General features: G+C 43.2%; 1 protein-coding gene and 1 long non-coding RNA gene across 9 annotated transcripts in view; one reads left to right on the top strand and one right to left on the bottom strand.

Annotated features, from left to right (window-relative positions):
• Nucleotides 1–26,353, top strand: part of kif26ba (kinesin family member 26Ba) — a 67,700-nt gene that overhangs the window by 15,614 nt on the left and 25,733 nt on the right. For 5 of the 7 annotated variants that reach the window (XM_052062820.1, XM_052062819.1, XM_052062818.1 and 2 more), the window contains exons 3-5: nt 9,532–10,182; nt 15,322–15,503; nt 21,666–21,876. In XM_052062820.1, coding sequence (XP_051918780.1) covers nt 9,532–10,182; nt 15,322–15,503; nt 21,666–21,876 — 1,044 coding nt within the window. The remainder of the gene's footprint in view (nt 1–9,531; nt 10,183–15,321; nt 15,504–21,665; nt 21,877–26,353) is intronic. The other 2 variants (XM_052062822.1, XM_052062823.1) reach the window with 2 other exon arrangements.
• The window catches only part of LOC127599209 (uncharacterized), a 47,955-nt gene that overhangs the window by 14,858 nt on the left and 6,744 nt on the right, over nt 1–26,353 (bottom strand). Inside the window, exon 8 of one of the 2 annotated variants that reach the window (XR_007962018.1) lies at nt 9,903–10,052. The exons of the other annotated variant lie outside the window; for it this stretch is intronic. This is a non-coding gene — a long non-coding RNA (uncharacterized LOC127599209). Of the gene's footprint in view, nt 1–9,902; nt 10,053–26,353 lie in introns of those variants that run through there. 2 annotated transcript variants of the gene reach the window in all.

The following is a 26,353-nucleotide window of genomic DNA, read 5'->3' as shown; positions in this document are numbered from 1 at the left end:
AGTTCAACTTTCCAATTACCTCAAGCAGATGGAGCCCGCATGGCTCGATTTAAAGGCTTTGAAATTGTTGCTGTTGTTTACTGTTATCTGCTTTTGACTGTACGTCCGGGATCGTGTTATGCAGCCCTATGTATCCCTCTCAGGCCCTCTTCCTACTCACTCGACAATCTACTGGACATCCAATCAAATGTGCCACGCTGGATCTTCCTGCAAAGCAGGAGACAAGCAGCTGTTCTAATGCACTCGATGCTCAAGGCCTGCGGGTCGAATCTGGCCAGCCATATGGAATTACATTGCTACCTGTTGCACCCGAGTATGGTTTATGTTTTGTAGAAAATGCTTTTTTAATATAACATTTGATTTGGAAAACCACAAATGTATTTAAAAATATTGGATTTAAGGTGAAATGAAGAATTCGAACTGTCTTTGTCAATGTTGTGCCCTAGTAGATCACTGCGGAAATGTAGCTCGACTTCCGACACAGTAGCTTCCATCAGATTGTTAATTCATGCTATGGTTGTGCAAATTTCTCACAATTGGTTCTCAATGTGAGTAATCAACCATCAATTCCAGCCAATCAACATAATTCCTAGCAATCAATCCATTATAATTGCTCGAACTTCCCTGTGCCTAATGTTAGTGTAAATCCACATATGATGTCTCAGTGAGTTTCTGCCGATCCCGCGGAGGCATGGCGCTAACAGTTGTACACTGTGCTTGCTCTCAGGAGGTCCCGTGAATGAATGGGTGCTACTGTGTGAATGTGACACCTAAAAGGCACACTCAGTTGGCACTGGCTTGGACCGTTTGCAAGGCATATTCGTTGAAGAGGCTGTTAAGACGGTTCAAGTGCACACTCAGAGGGGTGTGTTTATTTTGTTTTCTTTTCAAACAAGTTTCCACACACTTGGCTTTCCATCCTAGCTTACAGTTACTCTGTGCTTTCTGCGTTTTTTTTTTTTTTAAAGTTCGGGTTATTTCAAGTCGACAGAGGCATGAACTGACTTCAAGAAACCTTTAAGACTCTTGATGGATTGTATTATACTGTACTGTACTTCTGAAATAAGGAGAAAGCCTCCCCTGTGTTCGAGCCAGAATGCGGAGGTTTTTGAGGTGCTTATTACACCCTATATAACCTGAAGTTGTCAGGCAGATTGACCTCATGAGCATCCCTCACTAACCTTGGGATGGAAGGATCCTGAAAGGAGAAACATATGGAGGGGAGAAAGAATGGTTGGGGAGGGGAGTGCGAGTGTGTTCAGGTTTTGGACATGGCAAGATAGATTATCTAAGACGACGAACAATTCATCAATGTCACAGACACTTAAGGGGGGAGAGAGGGAGGAGAGAGAGAGAAAGAGAGAGAGAGAGAGATTCTGTGCTATTGCAAAAGGGAAATATATAGGGTTGTTCGCTGCCACCTTTTTTATTTATATATTTATTTTGCGCACCAATATCAGTATTCACGTTATGTCCTTCTCAATGCAGTACCATATCATATCATACATAAATTTCAGTTCACTCAATGACTGGTAAATGTGAACAAAGACCTCTCTTTCTGTCTGAACGCTACTTACACACAGAGGTCCATAATTCCACAGTGAACCACAGTGCGAAACAATGACACAAAATATTATATAATATAGACACATACAAGCACATTAAAAAATAGGCGATGCACTTGATGAAGTAACAATATGGTGACAGAAAATAAATCTAAAACTTCTGCTCAGAACATGTCTAAGTGCCCATTTCACTGCACGATGTGATTCTCCCATGATGAGACGAGTGCGCCGCATTCAAGGGAAATGAAAGGAGTCACTTTGATTGGCCATGACTGAAGTCAGCTGTGACCACTCCCACAGCAGTGCAGCCCTCCTTCTACCAGCCTGTCCTAGTGTACGAAATGAGCAACATCGGTTCTAATCTGCATTCGCACGATGTTACACGAAGTTGCACGTGGCGCAAGATTCATGCTGGTCCCGAAAATAAAGCATTTGGTGGTTAAAGTCAAAGAAACAAAGATGAGAAGAAGCACAAAGTTCATTTTGTTCAAACTTGGGCGCAGACATTTAAGAGTCGATTGCTACATGCGGCACATCTGTTTTCAGTATTTTGTACCCACTTAAAACAGTTTATTATCCCACTACACAACCTATTTTTGCAACCACATGTGAATGCACTCTGTACAAAACCCTGTTTTTGTGGGCAGTGTTTTATCCTTGTAGTATTGCTGACCCTACCAATTAATTATGGCTGTCAAGGTCTGCATGAAAGTATTTTCTGTCAAAGTTAAGCTTGTCATCAACATCATCATTGAAAGGGCTTCAAATGGCTATCAGCAGACATTCACATAGACCGTGCTTCTTGCATGTAGCCATTCAAAGGTTTCAAGGATGCAACCATTTACGAGGACGCATCAAAATCTACACACCACCAGCCTGACTGAGGGACGACTTGCATGGATTACAAGGGGACGCAGACAACCCTCATATTTCAACGCCCGGCGGTGGTGCGTGTGTTTTCAAGGACGTTGATGCATTGTAAAAAACGCTTCTGGTGATTTATAGGAGGCCGTTAACAGCGACCGAATCTGAGACACGGGCGCAGTCTGATGGAGGGCCACCACGCTGCCTTCTGGAGGTTTGGTCACAGTCAATGAGCAAAGTGTAATTAGCTTCACACAGCTCTTTAGTGAGGTTTGTGTTTGAAGACATGTTCAGATGACCAAAATTACTTATTCCCAAATGACCGTTAGGGGAAGGCTCGGTGGCGCACACATATCCAAACGTGAAGATGCAAACGCACTAAAAGTCTCAAGTGAACAACAATACAGAAGGTTATTTACATTCCCCTGCAGCTACTTCGCTCAGTAAGCTAATTAATTTCCGCATAGCAATGCAAACATCAATGCATTTTTTCTTTGTTGCTGCATCTCCACATCACAAGTGTGTCGATTTGTTTGTTAAAATGCATGTCTGTGCATGTTCACACTGTTTCCAGCAGTTATTACTGGATCATATGAGGGAATGAGAAGTTACCAGTGTGATTAAAATTTTTCGAAAAGGGATAAGAAGGGACACATAATAAGTATAAAGATGTTACATGTAGGATTCAAGTTAGGTTTCTGAACATTAACAACATGCTGTCTCGCGGCATCGTTTATGCAATTTGGTGTTATGTTTTCGCTAGCTAGCTAGCTAGCTAGTGTTTTACCTACGGTATTTCCAAATGTGTAAGTAGGGAATTATGTGCTGTTTACTGTTTTGTTCATATTCACTGTTGCACAATGGCTCATTTTCTCATACCAGTTTGTTATGTAGAGTACCTTAATATCTTTTGTTCATACTGAGTGAGATTGAATAATTTGACATTTATTTTCTGTAAAATCGGGATGCTACACAGATAGTAATGCTTTGTTTGGATTGATGCAAGCCGCAACCACAATTCTACACATATTGTTCCATTAATACCTCTTGGACAGCGACAATCAAAAGACAACATTCTGCACAAGAGAAAATATTTGTTTGTTTGTTTTTTTAGACCATCATAAGCCTGTATTTTCTAATTAACGAAGACCACATTTACATAATTTCCAAAGGCGGTAGAATCAAAGCGCTCCAAATCAGCTTGGATGCTCATCACTGCAGCTTGTGGCAAAATAATTATTCTTAGAATTGGCTCAGTCTGTTTGCCAAGTGGATTTGGTATGGTTCTGTGTACTTTTCTTACAACTGTCCATCCATTTTCTAGAGCTTTTGACCACATTATGGTCTTAGCTGACCTTGGACAAGAAGCGGGGTACACCCTTGAGATTGGCTGCCAGCCCATTGCAAGCCATAGTGCATAGAGACAAACTTACACATTCACACCTATACACCATTTTTGCCTTCACTGAACTAAAATGCATGTTTGTGGAATGTGGGAGGAAGCCGGCATACTCGAGAAAACCATTCAAGCAACATGCAAACTTCTCAAAGGAAGGCCGAAACAGATTTTGTGAGACAGATGTGCTGACCAGTGACCACAATAGCATCATGCTGCCGATTGTTTTGTCATTAAAAAGCACATAATTGTCTGTTTGCACATTTGGAAATAGGTAATACACTTCTGTCATGGATAACTGGCCTAATCCCATTGCAGGGGACCGGGACAAATATCTGCAATGTGTTTTTGTTTTGTACAAGATGCCTTCGCGAGCTACCAAAGATAACAATATTCAATGGATAGGTTTCAACTGTGTCTAAATAATATCAATCCAGTGGTTTGGTTTCATTTGGTTTCCACAGATCTATATTATTGGTCAGTCCACATGTGTGTGTGACAATATTCTTTAGCGATGGACAGATATAAAGTGTTGGCTTGTTGTCTCTGACAATGTTGATGGTTGGGAACAAACAGTGTCATGGACCTTGATTCGGCGCTGGACAACACACTCAATACTTTACACCTAAACACACTGTCACTCTCTATAATATCATGTTCTATCATCACTGTCGATCCTACTTGAAATTTATAGCATTTTCACACTCTATTTTCGCTCTTTCCATTTCTACTCCCTGCTCATCCCGTTATCATGGCTTCACACTCGCCTTCTGCCTTGCGTGCATGGAGGTGTGTGTGTGCCGTGAATGTGGGTGCAGGGGAGCGTCTGCGTCTCTTCTGCATGAATTCACTGATCCCAGACCTGCTGGGGAATATGGCTCCATGTGTGCATATCATCCAGCGCATGAAAGCGAATATATATGATATGATGGGAGCTAAATGAGTTTTGGAGGGGAAACAGAGGGGTTGCCGACCCCGGTCACTCACTTGGAACTGATTACATTGTGTATACACACGCACGTACGCACGTACGCACGCACGCACGCACGCACACACACACACACACACACACACACACACACACACATATTGATGCTTTTCGCTTTTCTAAATCTGAATTTTTGTTCTATTCTTCCTTTCTTTCTGATGAGAAGAAGAAGAGACAAAAAAGGATTTAATGGTCGAGAGCTGCACTCACACTAGCATTACAAACGTCATCTAATACCAAAACCAGTGGTGGTATTAGATGTGCCCCTATAAACAAGCAGATTCAACGTGAACATAGCAGTTTGGTGATATAGCCTGTCAAAAAGGCACAAATTCACCCCATGCATGGGGTAAAGTTGAGCATAGGACTGGGTTAAATTGAGCCTTCTCCCTTTTATCCCTTCACTATGTCCCCAAGCCTTCCCACTTTTCGTCTTTCAGACTTTTATCCTCATCATCCATCTGATTTCTCTCTCTTTCTTTCTCCTTACATCTATTCATCCCTGCTCTACACCAATATCACAAACTCCCCACTTTACTACATGCAGTTTGTCCAGATTGCCAGAGTCGATATCTACTTTAAAAAATGGACTGAAAATGTTTCCGTAATACCCGCTTTAAAAAATTTATCTGGATCCAAATTCTTTTATTTTTTTGCAACCACTTGATGAAATAAAATTGAGTCAATTTAACAAAATTGTCATCAGTGTATGTTGATTTTGATGCCATGCAAAGATACTAGGACACGGGTGGATTAAGAATGTGATTCTGATGACTTCACATAATGTCTTTTAACATAAATTGTTGTCATAAAGAAGCCGCAAAATGCCAATCAAAAAGCAAAAAGTTAGCGTGAATCATTTGACACTCAACTGAGGTCTCGTAAGATCCCACATGAAGTCAGCATTTTACCTCACTGTGCCTCTGCAGAAATGTCATGGATTGTGATCCATTGCACTCTGGTAAAGGCTGCAAGTCAGTATGTGTGTCCGTAGTGTGTGTTGGGTTTTGATTGACAGTCCAAATACTCGAAATACCGAGTGTATCTACGGTGTGCACACTTGTAGAAAAATATTGAGGGTGTAACATGACCAACTTGACATCTCCCATCAAATCTTAGTATCCCTTTCTGCCAAGTCTACACGGGGACACACGCACAAACATGCAAACGGCGTTGCATAGAGTGATTGTTACCGAACCACAAGTCACTGAGGTCAATGTTCCGTCCGCCTTTTCGGCCTCACAACAATTTTTTCTGTCACTCCCTCACGTCCTGCACACATCGTGTTTGTCCGTCCCTGTTGGAGGAAATGAATCAGGCGCACGCATCGCCTGTCGGGCGGCGAGACTGATGGAGTCGCTCTTGGAATACTGATGAACTCGAAGACGAGCGGCATGGCTGGAAGACTGACGAGGGAGTGGAGAGAACAGGCAGCACACTCATTCTAAAGAAGCCATTCTTATCTAAGTCACCGCTGAGCTAATATTTTTAATGAGGTAATGGGGCCGATTACCAGGTTTTAAACACCGTTTGGCACCGTCTTCGGAAAATTGCCCGCATCCTCCTATCAAATTGTTTTTCTTCTAATTGAGCTGGAGCTTCTCTGCAAACATAACAACATGTTACGGGGCTAATGATGGTATTTGTACCAGCGGAAAGCAGGCCAATCTATAAAGTTACAACTGTGTGCAAAAGTAAGAGACTAAACGGGATTTGAGTGGATAGGGCAAATCTAGAAGCGCGTAGGAGAGACAATTCTGTGAAATGAAATGCCTGTGAACAGTGCACACTAAAATGATTCTTACACCCAGAACGAACAACCTCCCAGTCCCACAGCCCCCTTCCACTACCTAACACACACCTCTCATGTTCCTTTTGTCAAATCAGGGAGCTTGGTTGCCACTTCAATCTCTCTAATTTGATACAAAAGGCCCTCAACTCACGCATCGAGCAGCATGTCCACTTTGTTGCTCCTTCAGTGTGTGCGTGTCAGAGAGAGAGAGTGAAAATGGCTGATAAGAGCAGGGAGAGAAGTCAAATGAGATTATATGTTCCTTTTTCCACAGAACTGTCAATTCCTTCCACCAATAAGGAAAGACCGGTGAACCAATTGCTATTGATTGGAATGTTATTATCAGTAGTTCAATCACAAAAGCATTACAGACTAGTTGTCAGTAAATTATTTCTTATGGCAAGTTGTTTCTCGGTTTGGATTTGAGCATCCCCCTTGCAGCTAAAGCCAGGAAAGGCTCAATTGTCTGATGTCTCCAAAAGATTATCCTGAGCTATTACCCTGTAGTGTGGGCTGTCTTCACTACAGGCTTCTTTTTTTTTCTTCTCGGCAGTGTGCTCAAAAACAGTACGAGCCGACAGTCGTCAAGGCTAAGCCCATTCAAGAGTGCGGCTGAGGCAGCCGACGCCATGATTGTGACGAAAAACACAAGGATCGCCAATTAGGAAGGAACCTGAAGATCGTGCTCTTGCCAATAGATGGGCAGCTGGTTGTGTTGAGAGTTTGTTTAATGAGTCACCCAAGTCATTCTAACAATAAAAAGTGACAAGTGAAAGAGTTTGCAACCGCAACGTAATTACCAAGGAAGTCGTCTACAGTTAGTTGAGAGAGTAAGGCAATTGTCAGTAGACATAGTGGTTGTGTGTGCTGGTCTGTATTGGTCATTGCGAGTACACCACACACTCTGGTATTGTAGTAAACACATACGAGTCCAGGTTTTCTTGGTCGTGTGGGTCAAGATGTCAAAAAAATAGATCAGTTTTGCACTACTCTCCACTGGCCACAACTTGAGGTACGCCTGTTGAATCAACATATTTCACCTAAGCATATGCAATGTAGTTCTCCATTAGTGCAAAAAAAAAAAGATAATACCAATATTACCCATGGAGTAACCTACAGCAGGGGTGTCACACCCATTTTTGTCATGGGCAAAATGGCCTGTTGGTTTAACTCATTCAGTACCAGCCAATTCTAGACCAAGTCTGAAAAGACGTTTAAAAACGTCTTTGGGAGTGAATGAGTTAATAATGGTTGACATTGCAGACTTTAGTGCCGTGGGTGTGGTGTTAGTTCCGACTCAATGCCCCATTCAGAAGCACCCAGTGATTGGCTGGTAGATAGTCTGCCATCCAGCCTCTCCAGGCTAGATGGACTGAGAAAATAGTGACAAATCCAAAGTCGACTGATAGTATACTGTCTGTGCTTATCTCGCACATTCACAGAAAAACTTTTGAGCCTACGGTGAAAAATCAAGACATACATTCATGACTATCACGGGCAATTCTGCTGTGCGCCAGTCAGCTCGAGATGCCGGATGAACGTACATGTGGTGTGTCACGCCAGTCAGGATTAGGTGTGCTTGGACACTTGCCGGCTCGTATGTCAATGTTTAAAACTTATTTTCTTGTCAGTTTGCCTTAGTAACAAGGCACTTTTTATCCCAGTGCACATCTTGTGTGTGTGTGTGTTTGTGTACTTGTGGTTTGTTGATACAGCCCTCTGGTTGAGAGGCTACCCTTTACCATCAGATGAAATGCAGCCTTGTGCGAACACACACACACACACACACACAAACACACACACGCGCACACACACACACACACAGGCTGTATTGATTGCATGAGAAACTGTATGAGGTCCTTTCTTAATAGATGCCCGCTTGTCTGTGTCAGATGACATGGACACTTTGCCATACCAAAAGGCCACCAAGACTGAGATTCACCCCATAAACAGTTGCAGTACAGAAACCTCATTTGGGTCTGGAAGGGCTTGCCTTTGGAGGTGTAAAAACATGTGAAAATTTGGACTGCAGTGTGCCTCACTGTCCAAAAGTTAAACTCTTGGCTCGGGGAGTGATTGATAGATACGAACTCCCTTTGCGAGCTACTGGTAGCTGGAGATCTACTAAATGGGCACCGCCGATGGAGACCTTTGGCAGACCGGATTGTTTTTGTACACTTGGACCATGACACTAAATTCCGAATCGTTAGACGGTCAAATTGTTTATGGGACCACAATATTCCAACGGGGGCCCTACAACAGTCAGTTCACAAGCGTAGCTGAATGGAGTTTTTCATCACCCCTTGTCAATCTTGTCTAAATGCTAATTCATCATCAAATTGTTTGAAGATGTTTTATTTTTTTTTCCATTCCGTTTGCCTTGCGTGGCTCGTGGCTTCATTCCGCAGGCCTAAGTCACTCACTGTCTGATCTGCTTTCTGCCTGGTTTACCGCTTCATCAGCTGTTGCTTTGATGGATGTGTGCAAGAGGGAATGCGAAGCCATGCGTGCAGATTATCCGCCTATTGACGATATGCTCACAGAAGTGAATCTCAATGTGTCACTTATTGATCGGAGAGTTCATCAATTTGATTCATTTCTTGCTGCCGAGCCTCCTCGATGATGATGTAGTGACATGTTCCGTCTGAACAGGATGTCTCTGGTGTGCTGCAACGAGTGAGTATTGTACATACTGCCTATCCTGTTTAGAGTGGAAGTGGCGATCCCAGCTGGCATGTAGAAAAAGGCATCATTCACACCGTCACGGAGTGGGAACTGAACCCACGCTGAGTGCATCTAAGCATCATGCTAATGAGCCACTACATTAGCTATGACTATGAGGCTGCAGTGTCCTGAAAGTCATAAAGTAAATGAAGTCGAATTTTTGCAACTCTTAAAATCTTGTGTTTCTCTGTTCCTCCCCTAGGACCCGTCCTTCCCCCTCCTCCTCCATGATAAGCTGCAATTCCCCAACAGTTCCCGGCGGGCATGGAACGAGCATGACAGTCGCTGTGACGTGTGCGCCACTCACCTCACGCAGCTCAAACAGGAAGCCGTGCGCTTGGTGCTCATGCTGGACCAGTGGGATTTGTCTCCCTCTTCGTCGCCTCCTCCCTTCTTTGGGCGCTACGCATCCCAGGGAGCTTCCGGATCCAGAGAATGGCCCTCCTCTTTGCTCCCTTCCTCTTCCTCGTCATCCGCCGCCGCCGTTTCACACCTCACACGTCCTTCATCGCCGTCACCTTCCCCGAGTCTCAGCCAGACCCCGACACCAAGCCCCAGCCACGCACTGTCAGCCCCTGGTCACGGGAGTCCTTCTGCTGGACAGACGGCATCCTGTACACCCTTGAACCAACAAGTGCACAGACTGGGCTCCAAACCCAGCTCGCTGGGGCTCGGAGGTGGGATGGAAAGACGGAACGGTTCGCCTGGTTCTGCAAAAACGGCCTTGACCCAACAGCAAACTGTGAGTGCAGTAAACAGTCCAGGGAATAGCAGTACGAACAGCAGTAACAACACCGCAGGTCAGCAGCATATGAACAGAACTAATGGAGGAGTTACGCTCTATCCGTACCAGGTAGGCTATCTCGAGAGTTACCCTAATTCTTCAAATAATGGCCAATGGCCTTCATTTATTCAAGCTCAGACAGAACAAGGCCTTTAATTTGAGAGGAGGTCTTTTCCAAATGCTTTATTTCGGCCAGGCGTACAAACGAAGATTTGTTGATTGTTTGACAGAGAATTATTACTTTCGAAGCATCTATTTTTGGTTCCTAGCTACTAATGCGTTGGAAATTGGACGGGGAACAAATGATTCCCTTCTGATGCTGCTTTCATAACAAGCTGTTTTTTTTTTTCCTCAAGAGGCGTTTAATTGTTCAAGCAGTTGGCAAGGCGCATGTTAGAGTGGAGCCTGGGCCCAAGTTCAGTTCTTAAGAGCTCCTATCCAGATTGTTCTGGATGTGTCGCTCCTCCAACACTCCTAATTGAAACGATCAGCTCATGACCATCTTTTTAAAAGCACGATAACAAGTCTGATCATTTAAACAAGGTGTGGTGGAGGCAGGCATCTATAGGCTCGATGGGGCCTCTCAAGGACCAGACGGAAGGGTGTCAAACTCATTTTTGTGACGGGCTACATTTCAGCTACAACTTCCCTCAGGGGGCCGTTTGTGTACCGACCGACCTTGATGCGCGACAATTTCATCCCGGAGTGGACGAGCCATTCAGGAATACACCCAAAATTCCGATGGTGACCATACCCCTGTAATAACATAACCAGAAAACGCTTGCAATATCTCAGAGTTATTATTTATTAAATATGACAATTTGAAATTTTGGTTCAGATTTTAGCAAGCATCATGGAGGTTGACATGCTTGATTTGCTTTCGCGGACAACATAAAATGGTCCATATCGGTCCCAGGGGCCTTCTGTTTGACACATGCGAGTCCATAATCGTGATTGTGAGACTACAGTACACGGTTGTGTACATGGATGGAGGAATTAGCTCAATCATGTGTTGGCTCCCATGATTTCAGCCAATGTCAATAGTGGGGAGATAATCTGCTCTTGGCATGCAAAGAAAAGTGACATCTAATGTCTTTGCATTTGGGATTCATTAGTTAATGGCGTATGCACTCATGATACAACTGACAACACGCTTGTCATTTTTATAATGTCTTTTCCTCCCCCCCATGCTTTTCTCTCTAACTGTATATTAAATGCACTCACTGACCACTTCATTGGATACATTCCGAAGAGCTTTGTCCAGTATTATGGCTTTTCAAAAGATTACTCAGTTTTGATTAACACGAACAGGCAAGCATTCGATTAACAATATGTTTATGGTTGTAGGTTTAATCATACTGAGAGCTGTATTATAAACATACCCATTACGATATGAGGATTCAAAATTGGACCTGAAGTCCATGTCTCATCAACACTAACATTTTTTTTGTCACCAATACCACTGTAGACTGTTATAAATGTAATTCGAGAGATTTCACAAGATGCCGAAATGGTTTAGGGGAGACAGGAAGAGAGGGAATAAGAATAGATAAGGGGAGAGGAGGAAGAAGGCCTGCAGTGATGAGCAGTCCAGAGGTGTGTGTGAGCGACTCCAGGGGAGATCCTGAAGTGTGTGTGTGTGTGTGTGTGTGTGTGTGTGTGTGTGTGTGAATGCAAACGTGTTCTACAGATGTAATAATTCATACAGCAATAATTGGAACTCTAGGGACTCTATGTCACACCCCCTGGTAAGACACAAATTTTACGCTCATCTGCTGTCTCTCACACACACATATACGCACCCACCCTTTTTTCTGCCCTTACTTCGTATGCCTATTTATCTTGTCTTGCTCAAACGCTATCTGCTTCATATTAATTAAATCTTGCCACTGCATTCCATACTTATTATGCAGTTGATATTCAGTTCAAGATTTGAATGAGATTGGGTTATCTTAAAAAACAAGTGACATTTAGCCGGCTGGTCATATGTATATGTTGACTGACAGTAAGTGCAAAACAGAATTAGAGCAAAACTATAAAAGAATCAAATTTCCTGCAAAATTTCATACGGTTATCCAACCACATAACTTTCCAAAAAATGATGGGCTAATAGAAGTAAATTTATAATACAAGTGTCTCCCGGCTGGGCTGGGAAAGCTTTGGGATCCCTCCTGAAGAGTTGGAAGACGTGACTGGGTAGAGGAAAGTGTGGACTTCCCTCCTAAAGCTGCTGCCTCCGCGACCCAATCCCGTTTTAGCGGGAGAAAATGGTATGGTGTGGTATGTGGCCCAAATGCTCTCATGACTGAAAGTCATACATACACCACACCAAACTACAACCAAAATCAGGAAACGTCTTGTTCAATTATTTTCTCTCTGGCACTGTATCTCAAGAAGGGTCGTGTGAGTATTCGTTTTTGATACAATCACTAGACTGCATTCAATGTGGTGAATGTCTTTCTTACAATTTGTGTCTGGTGGGAGGTGTGCAATGTCTGTGTTCCTGCTGTAAATTTTGACAGTAATGGCGGTTCGGCAGTAGAGGAGAAAAAGAGGAGAGCAGGATCATAACTCACCCATGTTTAGTCTCAGACCTCTGAGAGACGGGAAGCAAAAGGGGGAGGAGCTGCCAGCGATGATGATGGAAAGGCACTTTGTCAAGTGGAATCTTGGGAGGGCTCGCAACAAAGTCGTGGAGAGATGCAGAGGGAGACACGTGTTCATAAAGGCAAGAAAAGAGACATTTTGCTTGCTTCCATGAAAACATCTTGTCGCCTCAGTTGACGTGTTTTGAGATTGGCGACCCGTGCCTCTCTTCCGCATCTCCCGGGTAGTTTGCATACTCCTCAGCATGTCTAGTTGTGTCACAATGTGTGATTGCGCACTGCGACTTTCTCTGTAAATGTAAGAGATGTCAGGGTGCCCCTGTGCTCTATAAAAAATTTCCCATCTCCCCTGATAATAGCCGACAATACCACTCACATGCAGATGCATTACTCTTCATCCTATATCTCAGTCCGGATTTTTTGGTTTTGACAGCATGGCCTGCTTTTGGAAACAAGTGGGAGAGTAAAACTATATTTAAGAGAGACAGATGAGAAAGGTGAATGTTTAGAAAATGGAGGTTGGCTCATAACGAAGATGAACGAGCGCAGTTTTACCCTGTTCTTTTTTTTTTTTTTTTTTAACCAAGAGAAGAACAGAAGAGGAGGAAGTTTGACAGAATAAGCATGCTTTTTTTTCTCCCTATTTAACCTCAAATGTTCCTTACGTTGTGACATTCATCAAATCCAATGGGGGCTCACGTTTGGTACATCTGCACATTGTCCATCTGAAATAATGTAACATGACATCCAACTGTATTGGGCCATTTTAAAGGTTCGCTGCAATTCAAAGAAGAATCGATTTATTGTTGCGCTTGCAGTTTGCAGTGGTCTACACTGTACTGCATCGTACTCTTTGCATGTTCTCATTAGATTGTGGAAGTGATCGAAATGCTGTGGCGAGTTAGCGTTGAACATCTTTGCGGTGTGTTACACGTATACAGACAGTATCATAAAAACTCGAATGGATGCACAGTGGTCATCTACGGCCAATTATATGTTTCTTGTTATGTTTATGATGGCACGTCAACCTCACACTGCAGGGGTGCAGGGTTCGATTCCGGCTCCGACCTTCTTGTGTGGAGTTTGCATGTTTTTCCTGTGCCTACGTGTGTTTTCTGAAGGTACTTCAGTTTCCTCCCACATTTCAAAAACATGTACGGCAGGTTAAAGGAACACTAAATTTGCCTGAGGAGTGAGTGTGAGCGAGCCCGAATGTTTGCCCTGCGATTGGCTGACAATCAGTTCAGGATGTACCCCGCCTACTGCCCGAATTCAGCGGGGGTTGGTTCTGGCACGCCAGCGACAACCCGCGAGGATAAACAGATTGGAAGATGGGATGTTATGTTTGTTTAACATTTTTGATGCTATTCTTATACTTGATCGGATTATGTGGTGTGAGTATACCTACGGTGATTGGATTGCTGAGGACATTCACTCTGCACATGTACCCAATCTGTGCAAGATCGTACATTTACAAATGACGATCAATACATTGTTAGCACACTACTGTAAATTCCCTTCTTCTCATTCGACAACATGAATGGACTTTTGCCGGCTGGCCTTCCGCCCGTTTTCTAATAAGTGGTCACCACAGCTTTAATAATGCAGTACTGGAAAGCGCAGCGAGCGACTGGAAATGGGCATCAATTTCCAGTCGGAGGATGTGGTATAAACTATAGAGGCATCTCATTTATGAGAGGTGATTTATCAAGACAGCGAGCTGCATGCTTGGACCCTGTGAACCTTTTTGCAATAAAATATGCATGCGCGCGTGCGCACACACACACACACACACACGTGCGTGCACATTATATCAGCCTTGTGGCAGCAATCATTTAACATCTTGCAGCGACTGATTTGAATACATTTTAAGACATAATTGACAAAATCGTTTGTCAATACAAAGCAATCTTCATTGTGCTGTTTGGAGTACAGTGGTGTCCTGAGATAAGATTTTAATTAGTTCTCATCTTAAAACAGTTTCTCTTTCCCGTTGAAATGAATGGAATTGCCAGTAATCCATTTCAAACTCACAGAAAAAAAACTAAAACAACAATTGTTTTTCATCGGAAAAATATCACCCTATGATACTGTCACAGTGATAATAGTTTTTGCCGCATTTATTTTAACTTTTTTTTAGTGAGCGCGCCATGACTACCTGGAAGCCATATAAAACACACAGAGATTAATTACACAACTGACTCAGTACGATGCAGTACTATTAGTCATTTTTCACAAAGGATAAAAACAATGTGCCTGTGAGTGATGTTACAGTCTGTCTACATGTGTTGCTCCATCGTTTGTGTTCAAATATCTTTTGCTTAAAGGATTATAACATTACCAATGTCTATGATGTTTTGCATTGTTTGTTAGCATTAAGGTGAACAGTATGTCTTTGTGATTAGTCAGGAAATTGTGGGTCTATCTGTCAGAACATTCCTGCTGTCATAAGTTTTTTTTAACCTGGTATGAAGTCTTGATATCTTAGTTGTTGGTGTTTTTTTTCAATTAATTTTCAAGTATCAAAACGTAATTCTTTTACAGTGGTTGCGATCGAAATGAACTTTCCTCATCCATAATTTCTCTGTTGTCTCTGAACTAGATCTCCCAGATGGTGTCTGAGGCGTCCAGGGAAGGTTTGACCGAGGCTGCCCTGAACCGCTACAACACACACTCCCCTTCACACACCAATTCAACACCACACACAAACTCACCCTCACATACTGCGGCGACCACCACCACGTCACACAGCACCAGTTTGTCTGCGGCCTCCTTTTTTGCCAGGTAAGATGCACTCAGTTCAGCGTGCGGCATTTTTTTTCAACTGAATAATTCTTCACTCAAGTGATTATTTGAGTGACTTGTTTCTACTTGTAATTGAGCCATATTCCAAAGTACCGGTATTTGTACTTGGGTAGAGTTTTTGGCTACTCCACACAGGTGAGCTGGAGCCTCGCTCAGCTGACTGAGTGACAGATGTGGCAAACCCTGGACTGGTCACCAGCCAATGACCGGTTGACCACTCATAGTCATGTTCGCATTTTACCTTCTCTGAATCAAACAACATGCAACGAGAAAGAAAGCCGGAGTACCTGAAGAAAGACACTCACAGGAGAGCCAAGATTCAAACCCAGAACTTCCCTGCTGCAAGGCAGATGTAAAAATCACTTGCTCACTGGGTCACCTCTGTGGAGAAATCACAAAAAAAAAAACCAAACAAACAAAACACAACCTTTTTTATTCCAGAATGAAATTATTTGTGTGTTTGCATACAGTATAAGTGTGATTTATTAATTTTCAGTTGTCATCACTTCTGAAGATAATCAATGGGACACACGGCCAATAAGACGGTTGAGAATAAATGATTGATGATAAGTAAGGGAAGCTTAAAATGAACACTAAATAATAAATGGTACCGAAGGCTGTGAGGATGTCATGAAAGCAGCCGAGCGTCCGTTGAAATTCACACCGAGCAAACAACACCGAGATAGTACTCTCGTACTTCCATAAATACAGTGAAAGGCCACTCTTGTGTTTACTGAAGTGCTCCTCCGCTGTTACTTTCTTAACCCTCAAAGTGTCACGACCAGCTTGTAAATTCAAGCAGAACTCACACAAACACGTAATCATGCTGTCTTTTTCGTTTTACTTCTGTCACCTTTGAACTGTGAAGCAACCAGGCTGGTACGGTCAGACCCACATCTGGCTGACATTCCAAGCACGCACAACCTGCAGTCTTTGGGCTCCCTTAACAAGCATTAACATCTACACTGAAACAACATATACTGTAGTTAGTTTTCATTCTGCGGGGGTCAAGTGTCTTGTTGTGTATTTGGCTTTCTCTTTGTTGTCGAATAATTGGATGGCGTAGTTTGTGAAGGTTTCTTTTTAAGATGTCAAAAGGGACAAATGGTTACTTTGTTCCGTATGTGACCTTCACAGAAACACCCCATTTGCTTCACACATCAGACACCTGTGTGTGTGTCTGTGTGTGTGACAGAGAGAGAGAGAGAGAGAGAGAGAGAGAGAGAGAGAGAGAGAGAGAGAGAGAGAGAGTGTGTGTCACATGGATAATTGTGAACACAAAAGTGTTTACGCAGTCCTTTTTGCTGGTTTTCTACACGTGTTTATGGTCGATGCAGCCATGCAGGGCTGCTAAATCCCAGGGTTGCTGCGCTCTTCACCCTTAGACGTGGACCGCATGCAGACACCCCGATTAGACACACGCACATACGCGCACACACACACAACCGCCCGCCCGCCCGCGCAAGCGAAATCCCCATGTCCATTTGCTCGCTCGATGCCATTGTCCAGCCCTGATTCATTTCTCTCTTTTTCATTCCTTGGTTCTTTTCTCTTCTGACTTCACACTGACCTTCTCCATCCTCAATGCCGCCATTAATGCATGTGTGACTAATATCTTTCATTACTGCGAATGGCTCCATGAATACAGTATGTCACTCTCACACCGCGGTGGCGCTCTGTCGTCAGCCACCCCCCCTGTTGCAGTAGCCCTCTGGGGACGTTGGTTAAAAAGATGGAGACATGCTGTACTTGCTAGGTGTGTGTGTGTGTGTGTGTGTGTGTGTGTGTGTGTGTGTGTGTGTGTGTGTGTGTACGGGTGTGTGTGTGTGTGTGTTCCTACCGGGGGAAGGGAGTTTGTCAGTGCAGGAATTTTTACTGCATGCTCTGGCGATTGCTTCTTTTGGGATTTGTGTGGTCAGTATGGATGCGTCACCGGAGGGACTAGAGTAAATGAATTGGTCCCAAGTGACTTGGAGAATTGGAAAGGTGTTGTTATTTTGGAAGGAGAAGGGCTAAATAGTGAGGGGGGAGGCGTTCTCTTCTTACTGTCATGCCTCTTTAATAACTAAATGACACTTGGGTTTAGCTGCGATAAGCACACACTGTTGAAGACAGAAAAACTAAGAAATGGCTTTTAGTGACTCAACGTCATCATCTTTGATCAACTGCTCATTATAATAAGACTCAATGGAAGAGCAGGTTAAAAAAAATCGACCTTTTCACGGATAAGAAACCTCTCTTTTGATTGTCACTTTCAAACAAGTTTTATTGTGTTGATTATTATGATTATTGCCATGTGTTTATTGTTGTAGTATACAGTGGTACGTACTTGACCTGCATATAATGCCTCCCATGCATGTCTCTAATGGTAAGTCAGTCTGGCAGGCCAACAATATTCCACAAAATTATTTCCATTTGCAATTTTTGATTTAAAAACAAAAACAAAAACAAAGAAAATCGAACATTCGTGGCTGGCATATTTGTTATCTAACCCTAACCATGTATCGACTGCCTAACATGAAGGAATTTGTAACAAGAACCTAAACCATTCTTTATTTTAGGGATGCAGCAAGTGAATTTTAACTTGCAAATTCAACTTGAGCATGACGTTTTAATATTTTTGCAGACTGGCTGCCTGGCGAAGGTGCAAGAGTCACTGAGGGGAAGCGAGACGAGAGCGGCCGCTAGACGATAAAGAATAATTGGGGAAAGAGGATTAAAATGCAGGGGGCAGATCTGCTGGTTGATTGCGACGTGAGAGGGACTGAAGCGAGAAGTCAAGGATGGAGACGCGTGTAGGAATGAACAAAGGGAATGGAGGAAGGAGGAGGAAGGATATATGAAAAGGATGGAGGCGAGCTGACGGAGGAGGTGCTGATGGATGGGGCGAGGCAGTCGATAGATGGAAAACAAGTGCCCTTCATTTTAGAGTTAGATTGGAATAGATCCACTCAGCCAAATCCCAGGCCACTTGTCATTAAACGCTGCCAATTAGATGTGCTGTGTGTGTACACTAGACAGAAAACACCCCCCCGCCCCACACACACACATACACGCACGCTCAGAGCATATTTTATGACTATTTGTCAAACTGATGGAGTTGACAAGGGGATTATAGTAGAGTGATGCCTTGACGTAAACGAGATTGAAAAGTACTGTGGCTGCATGCCCATCGTAGCGCAGCAGAGTTCCTTAAACATTCAAACTTGCAACAATATACCTTGTAAAACTGCTATGTCTGTGACAAAATTTGCTCAGGCTCATGGTGCATTATTAAATGTGTCTACACATTCATGTCCATTGCCACTGGTCGGTCTGGACAGGCTGGACGGGTGTAATGATACGATGCGCGTCGATATAAGACGATTCGAGACAAAGCGCGTCTCAACAATTCTTTTCTACTCTTTGCTGTAAACCTTTAACCTTTTTATGTAACCACCCCCCCAAGAAAACACAATAGAATGCTGTTTTGTTGGATATCATGTTAAAACCAGCTGATCTTTATCGATTCCAAAATGTAAAAAAAAAAAAAACATACCTTGCTGTGAGAAGAAGCTACATCTCTAAAAATTCTAGCATAAAAAAAGTGCAGCAGAACAAACCAGTTCTGTTTTTATAGACTGTTTTTATGAAGTCAGAATAAGATGGTTCTTTTTCATGCGTTAAAGCATCAATGTAAAAACCATCCATCCATCCATTTCCAACACCGCTTATCCTGAACAGGGTTGTGGAGAGTTGCTGGAGCCTATCCCGGCTGACTTTGGGCGGATGGCATATTACACCCAGTCAGTTGCAGGGCGCATATCGAAAAAAACAACCATTCACATCCACGTACACACCGTCACTGAGTAGGAACCGATCCCACACTGCCCGAACACAAGTCAGACGAGACCACCACGACATGTCATCAAATAAATAAGAAAAGAAATAAATATGTGAATTTTCCGGGCTTTAAAAAAAATGAGGAAGCACAGCATGCCCGTTGAGCACTGCTGATTGGTCAAATGCTGCAATGACGGCTCTGTGACGTAAAGTACACCTCGCTGATTGGCTGGCTCATAATCCTGTGGTTGTTGAGCCCCATCATGGGAGGAAATAGGATGCCAGTTTGCGCCCACTTGCCCCTGCATATCTCCAGTCCCCCACAATCACCATAGATAATGAATGTGTGGATGTATTCTATACTATACTTCATTGTGTGAATTTTGCTTGCATACTGTTCGAACAAAAGGTTGACTCTGCGTCCAATACGATGCACTTTCCGAATGGTCTTGAAGAAAATAACGCTTGACATGACCAAGATTCAATTCCCGTTCCACATTGCTCATTCCATTGCTCCTCCAGTGCCGTCTCACCATTATTGCCACATTATATCCACCTACCCACCTCCTCTCTACCATGCGCTCATCCCAGTAACCCGCCGCACTTAATTGAAAGCCAATGGTGTGAGATATAGCTCTTTGACCGAGTGTGCGTGAGGGCACGAGGTCCTCTCTCTCGCTCTACCCTCACGTTAATAATATCTGAAGAATGACAAACCGCAGGATTCAGACACCCTCAGATCTCACTTACTCCATAATAATGTTAATATTCGGCTTTTTTGTCAATTAATCCCCATTAATTCATAAATTACTTTTTCATATTTAGATTAACAGTCTCATTCTTCCTCTGAGGCTGTGCATGAAAAGTTGAATTCAGTTAATTCGCTGCATAAGTAAATATAAAAATCATGAAATTAATTGCACAATACATAGAAAAAAAATCTCATCATCGTGAGAATGGCTCATGCGATATGTCTAGCGCAGTGGTTCTTAACCTGGGTTCGATCGAACCCCGGGGGTTCCGTGAATCGGTCTCAGAGGTTCGGCGGAGCCTCTGCCATGGAGGTTAAGACACACTCGACTCAACATGTCAATTAGTTGTGACACGCCTGCTGGGCCATCACTAGCTAGTTCATTTTATGCACAATTAAAAAACATATACTTTGTACTTCTACTAATTGTGTTTACTTTTTTCAGTTTTTAATAAATGTTTTTTTTGTCTTGAATTTGTAAAAAAAACAAAAAACAAAAAAACCCACACATTTTTATTTTTCACAAATGAAGGGTTCGGTGAATGTGCATATGAACTGGTTGGGTTCAGTACCAAGGTTAAGAACCAATAGACTCTAGTGCAAAGATGCACAACAGTATGGAATTGTAAGCTTTTATCTGACTTTGACCAATCGGCATTCCAATACAACAGTATTTCGGGGTATCACGAATACAAAATGAGTGTCTATAATTCAGTATATGTTAAATATCGCAATATTCAAAACCCCTATCACATGTCACGTTTTTCTCACATTGTGCAAACCTAATGTAAATATCTGAGTGGTCATTTGTCAAGCTGTACAAGAAACAAATACATGACATTACTGTAAAAGTCAATCCATCAATTTCCTCTCAAGATTTTTAGAGCTGCAGTTGAGCTGGCATTATTCTATTCTATTCTATTCTATTCAGGGTGACTTTTGGCTCGAGGCGCGGTACACGCCAGCCAATTTCAGGGCACAAAACACAGTCAGGCAACCATGCACAATCACGTTCGCGAGCTGAGAGTCCAACCCGGAACCTTAGCTTTGTGTTGCCAATATGCGAACCACTGTACTACTCTGCTGCCTTTGCAATAAAATCCCACCTTTTATGATCATTCCTGATTGTGCTCTGTTGGGGAGGAACAGTCTAGAAGCTAAAAATGACAGAAGGGAAGAATGAGGGACTGAGAAGTAGAAGTTAAAAAGAGAGAACAAAGGAGAGTGCCTGATTCGGGCATAGATGCAGCAGAAATATAAATATCAATTTTAGTTGCTCCCTTTGAGCAGAACGCCGCTGGGAATTGAGCAACAAGAAAGCAAATGAGCCACTCCCCATCCAGATGTTACTACTTATGTCAACAACGGCGTGCGTGCACGCGTGTGTGCTTGGCGTGCGCGTGTACGTGCAGCTCCAGTCTACAATTAGCATTTCTGTCCCACTTGAAGGATAGAATTGTAGATCCCTGATCGCGAACAGATCTTCATCCACAGAAAACATAAATTATGGTTTGAATGACTCGATATCATTCATATCTGCTGCCTTTCGTCTGTTGTTTCCTTGTCAGAGCTGCACAAAAACTGAATCTGACATCCAAGAAGCGGAAGTTGAAGGCTGCCGCGACAGTGCCGCTGCCCGTGACTACATCGGCGCCAACATGCGACAGTCAATTGTTCCCCACCAATTTCAGCTCCGCCCTTCTGTCAGCCCCACCCCCGGCTCCGCCCTGCCTTCTCCGTGCAGCCAATAAGATCAAAGACACACCTGGTCTAGGAAAGGTAAATTATTTCCTGATCGTTCTCATTCACTAAAAATAATCATAAGTACTCTTTTTTTTAATTTGAAGAATTATTTGAAAATGACTTTTCATTTTTGTACTTTTTTTGTCTAAAGGTTGATGTCTAGTCGTTCTATAAATTCGAATGAGTGCACGTCATTACCAAATTTATCACAATCGCTAAGTTAATCTGGATAATTTTCTTCTGTATCACCTCTGCTGTTTTATCTCCAAAACATGTCTAATGGTTACCATGGTAACACATCTCAAGGTGGCAAAAGTCATCTGTCACACTAGCCAACACTTGATGAAACGTGTGTGTGTGTGTGTGTGTGTGTGTGTGTGTGTGTGTGTGTGTGTGTGTGTGTGTCTGTGTGTGTGTACGTGCTGTGGCTGTGGTTGGAGGCGTTCATGTTCCTGAAGTGTGTGTAATATCGATTGTCCATGTAATGAGCTTTTGGTGCTTCTCCGCCCTCCACCGTTTTGGGCTCACTGAGTGTTCATCCACGTGTGTGTTTCGGAATGACAAAATAAATGTGTTTGATCAAACCAAACAGACGTGGCACGGACGCCAACTAATGTGACACAGATGTAGAGAGGGCGGCCTAAACGTAGAACCCACATATTTACTGTACATCCTAAAACAAAAACGGAAACAACTGACTTCCTAATCCTCCATTTCTGCAAAAAAGGAGGAGAGTGGAGAAATGGCAGTAAAACAGGCCAAAATCCAACTGTCATGTGATGCGGCAAGAAAGAGACCAGTTGCAGTGTGTACTGTGTCTTAGCATTAACAAGCGAAAAGATATGACCAGTCAAAGACACTCCTGCAGATCACAACGCCTGTGCGGGTTACTTTGAGTTCGGTCACCCTGCTGCCTCAAAGCAAAATTAGGCTTTAAAATGACATTTTCATTGTAAAATGAAGAAATCCTGTTTGTGGAATCAATTAAGGTTCGCTTTTGAGTTCCCATCTGATTTTATCTCCATATGGAAGTGACAGATGTCTCCTCAGCTATCAGGAAGACCCCCCCCCCCCACCCCACCCAACCTCACACACACACACGGAGTCTCGTAGCCTCTTAATTGATCCAAAACTGGCTCTTCTTGTTGCTTCTTTCTAGTCTTCACGATAATCCGTCTATGCATCCATCTATTTTCCATACCACTTTTCCACATTAGAATTGTGTTTGCGTTTGAGCCTAACCCTGCTGACTTTGTTCGAGAGGCGAGGAATACTAGTTGCAAATGGTCAACAACTCATGAAAACAGATTGAAACGACTGTTCAGTTGCATCTCAGTGTTGCGAGGCCGCATTTGTTTCCAAGGCTGTTGTGCTCAATCTACCCTGACTTTGATCAAAACATGCTCAAATTCACACCCTGATTTCGACTCAATTTCTGCTCGCTTGTGGTTAACCATTCTCCAATTTCCTGTATCAGCAGACCTTACTGCCGTGATGTGGATTGGAAATTGTTGTGAAGTTCACCGAGCCCCATATCCTGCTATTTCCCAACATAACAAGCTTGGGTTATGCAAAATCAATCAGATCTTGCCGAGAGCTAATCAAATACACACATGCACTCGCACAAATGTGGGGATGAAAAGGACCGGGGTGACATTTCTCCAGGAAAAATGTCATGAGCAGTGGGGGGTCGGCTTCCCCTGCTGCAATGGCATTTGCACACGTGCAACTCTGCACCTTGCAGTGCCACTTTTCGTAGCATTACATTGTACAATAAAAGATATCCGCTGAGCAGCAAATCTCCCAGTGGAAGGCCACAAGATACATTCTGCACTACACGGTTAGCTTGCAGGCCCGGTGATAATATGACAGAAAACAGATTGAGACGTCACCCTTAAAGCCGGGGGAAATCATCCTGCGCTGGTCATGGGTGTGGGTGTGCGCACACGCATGTGTGTTACAAGGCGCTGATGCCTGCTTCCGTCCAAAGATGTCAAATTAATCTAAATCCCTCTGGAGGACGTTCCCAGAGTGGCGCCGTGCATCTCGCCTTCCCTTGTGGTATTGTTACATTACATGCTGTCCTATCGGCCGTCAGTGCCTCCTCGCTTCACCGTAATTAAATCAGCTCAGAAACAAGCTGGGAGCCTCTCATTGAGGAGCACAGGGGCAACCGTGTATCAGGTGAGAAAATTAAGTCATACAAAATGAACGCTTAGCAAAGTCTACGGACTGGCATGAAGATGATGGTCACAAAATTCGGGGAAAAATTAGACCCATTCTACTTTTTCTCTTTTTTTATACAGTGATAAATTTGATATGAGATAAAATACCCCAAAAGCAACTGTTAATCAACAGAGACAAAAAAAAAAACATGTAATTTTGGATACCATGTCCAAAAGAGTCTTACTATTGATGTTGGTTATTGTGGTTTTGGTTTGTGGTGGCAAACCTCACAGTTATCAGGGTTCAAATCTCGTCTCAGCCCCCTACTGTTGCATATTTCACATGTTCTTTGCGTACTCGGGCTTCCTCCCACATTGCATCGACATTTAGCTTTGATTTATTTCTCTCCATCCAGGCATCCATCCTGCTATTCATAAGCCGTAGAGAAAATGGACCATGGATTGGTGGTATACGGCATCACATCAGCTTTTCCTAACATGTTATCATTAGCCACGAGTGGGGCAATATATTAGCACGAGCTGAGCATTATCATCTTTGTGAAAGCATTTTAGGTCCTAATGTCGGTGCCACCGAGTGTTCATTGGTCTATATTGGGACTAAACAAAAACAACACACATTCTTAAGATTCATTCATTCATTTTCCGAACCGCTTTTATCCTCACTAGGGTCGCAGGGGGGTGCTGGAGCCTATCCCAGCTGTCGTCGGGCAACAGGCGGGGGACACCCAGAACTGGTTGCCAGCCAATCGCAGGGCACATTCTTAATATGTAATACCAATTACGTTCCTTGGCCAGAATGTTACAGCAGCCTAATGAGGATACTCATATCAGTTGGTTATTTGATAATCATAAAGAACAAGAACAAGCAGGTGCAGGACAATACAAATGTAAAAGTCAGTAATGGGGAATTAAAGCTGCAGGGGATACAAACTAAAGGGTTAAACTTTGCTTATCCTCAAGCTCTCTCCTGGTCATCCCTTCATCCATGCTCCTCTCAATTTCTCAGTGATTTCAATAACTCGAGGACAGAAGCAAATGTATTTTTTTATCTCATCTCATCTATGCACTCCACATTTTGCATGCACACGCAGCTTGAGATTTGACCTTGGGGGGGAAAGATGATACGATGACAGCTAATCAATTTTTAATAGCAGTGGTGATCCCTCTCAGGGAGGCAATTGTATGTGCGCGTGCGTGTGCATGTGTGAGTGACGGCGTTTGTGTGTTCATTGTGTGTGTGTGTGTGCGTGCGCTCATGCCTTTAAATGAATGAATGAGTCTGTTATGAGAGAGCTGTATTCCAGCTTGCAGATGAAATATTCATGTACTCAGTGCTGACAGAGGTGGAGCATCTTAGTGCCACACGCGCAACATTGCACACATACGTTTACATACGCACAGACATCCTGATACTTGTGTTATTTGTTTGGGGGGGTTTTTCTCATTAAAAAAACATATCCAGGTATGCTTTGATCATCATTTTTCCTGTTGTTAATACACGTGAAACCATAATGACTGAAAGATTTATGTACACACATACACACATACATAAAATGTTCGAGGTATGACAGAAAAGTTCGTTCATTCAAGATATATTGCAAATCCAAATGACAAACTCAGAGGTTCCCCCTTAAATTTGAGCCAGGCGATCAAACGCGTCTTCAGACGGACGGGATTGACCCGTTCCATGAAGCACGTCTTTCAAATGTCCTTGAAAGTAAAGTTAATTTGTGTGCATGTGCAACAAGAGATGAAAGGTGAAACTATCAAGTAGATAACTGGCAGAGCCATTAGTTCAGAGTGCCGTGAAAGAGTGATGACACATGGGAAGGACGGAGGGGATGTCCATTTTGAACGAGGGATGTGTGAGGAGATATTTATGTTGTCTCCCCAGCTCTTCGTTTTTCACTAACCACAACAAAGAGTCCATTAGCTTTGTGCTCATCAACAAAGCGTGTCTGCATGAAATTGGCTGTGGCGCACGGACATGCTGTATTGATCCATAACCCTATGGAAGTAGGCCAAGGATCCTTTGAGGATTCTACATGTAGGTTAAAAAAAACACAAGCAAACACAACTTTGCCTCACTCTGGTTTGAACATGGTAAAGCTCTCAGAACCCTTTTAGTCCTTTTGTCACCACTTAGATTGATTGTTATGGGATACAAGGGGGATGCTATGGATTTCTAATTGTGTGCGTGCACTCGATTTTATTTCAGTGAAAAGACTCAAAAGAAGACAAATCTGCTGGTTTGCATACACTTGCTGAATTTGTGTTTCTATGACCAGTCACGGCTCACCTGTTTGCTGAAGCTGAGCCACGATTGG

This window comes from Hippocampus zosterae, chromosome 4 (assembly GCF_025434085.1).
Source record: "Hippocampus zosterae strain Florida chromosome 4, ASM2543408v3, whole genome shotgun sequence".
Taxonomy (NCBI): Eukaryota; Metazoa; Chordata; class Actinopteri; order Syngnathiformes; family Syngnathidae; genus Hippocampus; species Hippocampus zosterae.
Note: the sequence above shows the minus strand (reverse complement) of the source record. Positions and strands in the feature narration are given on the sequence as shown.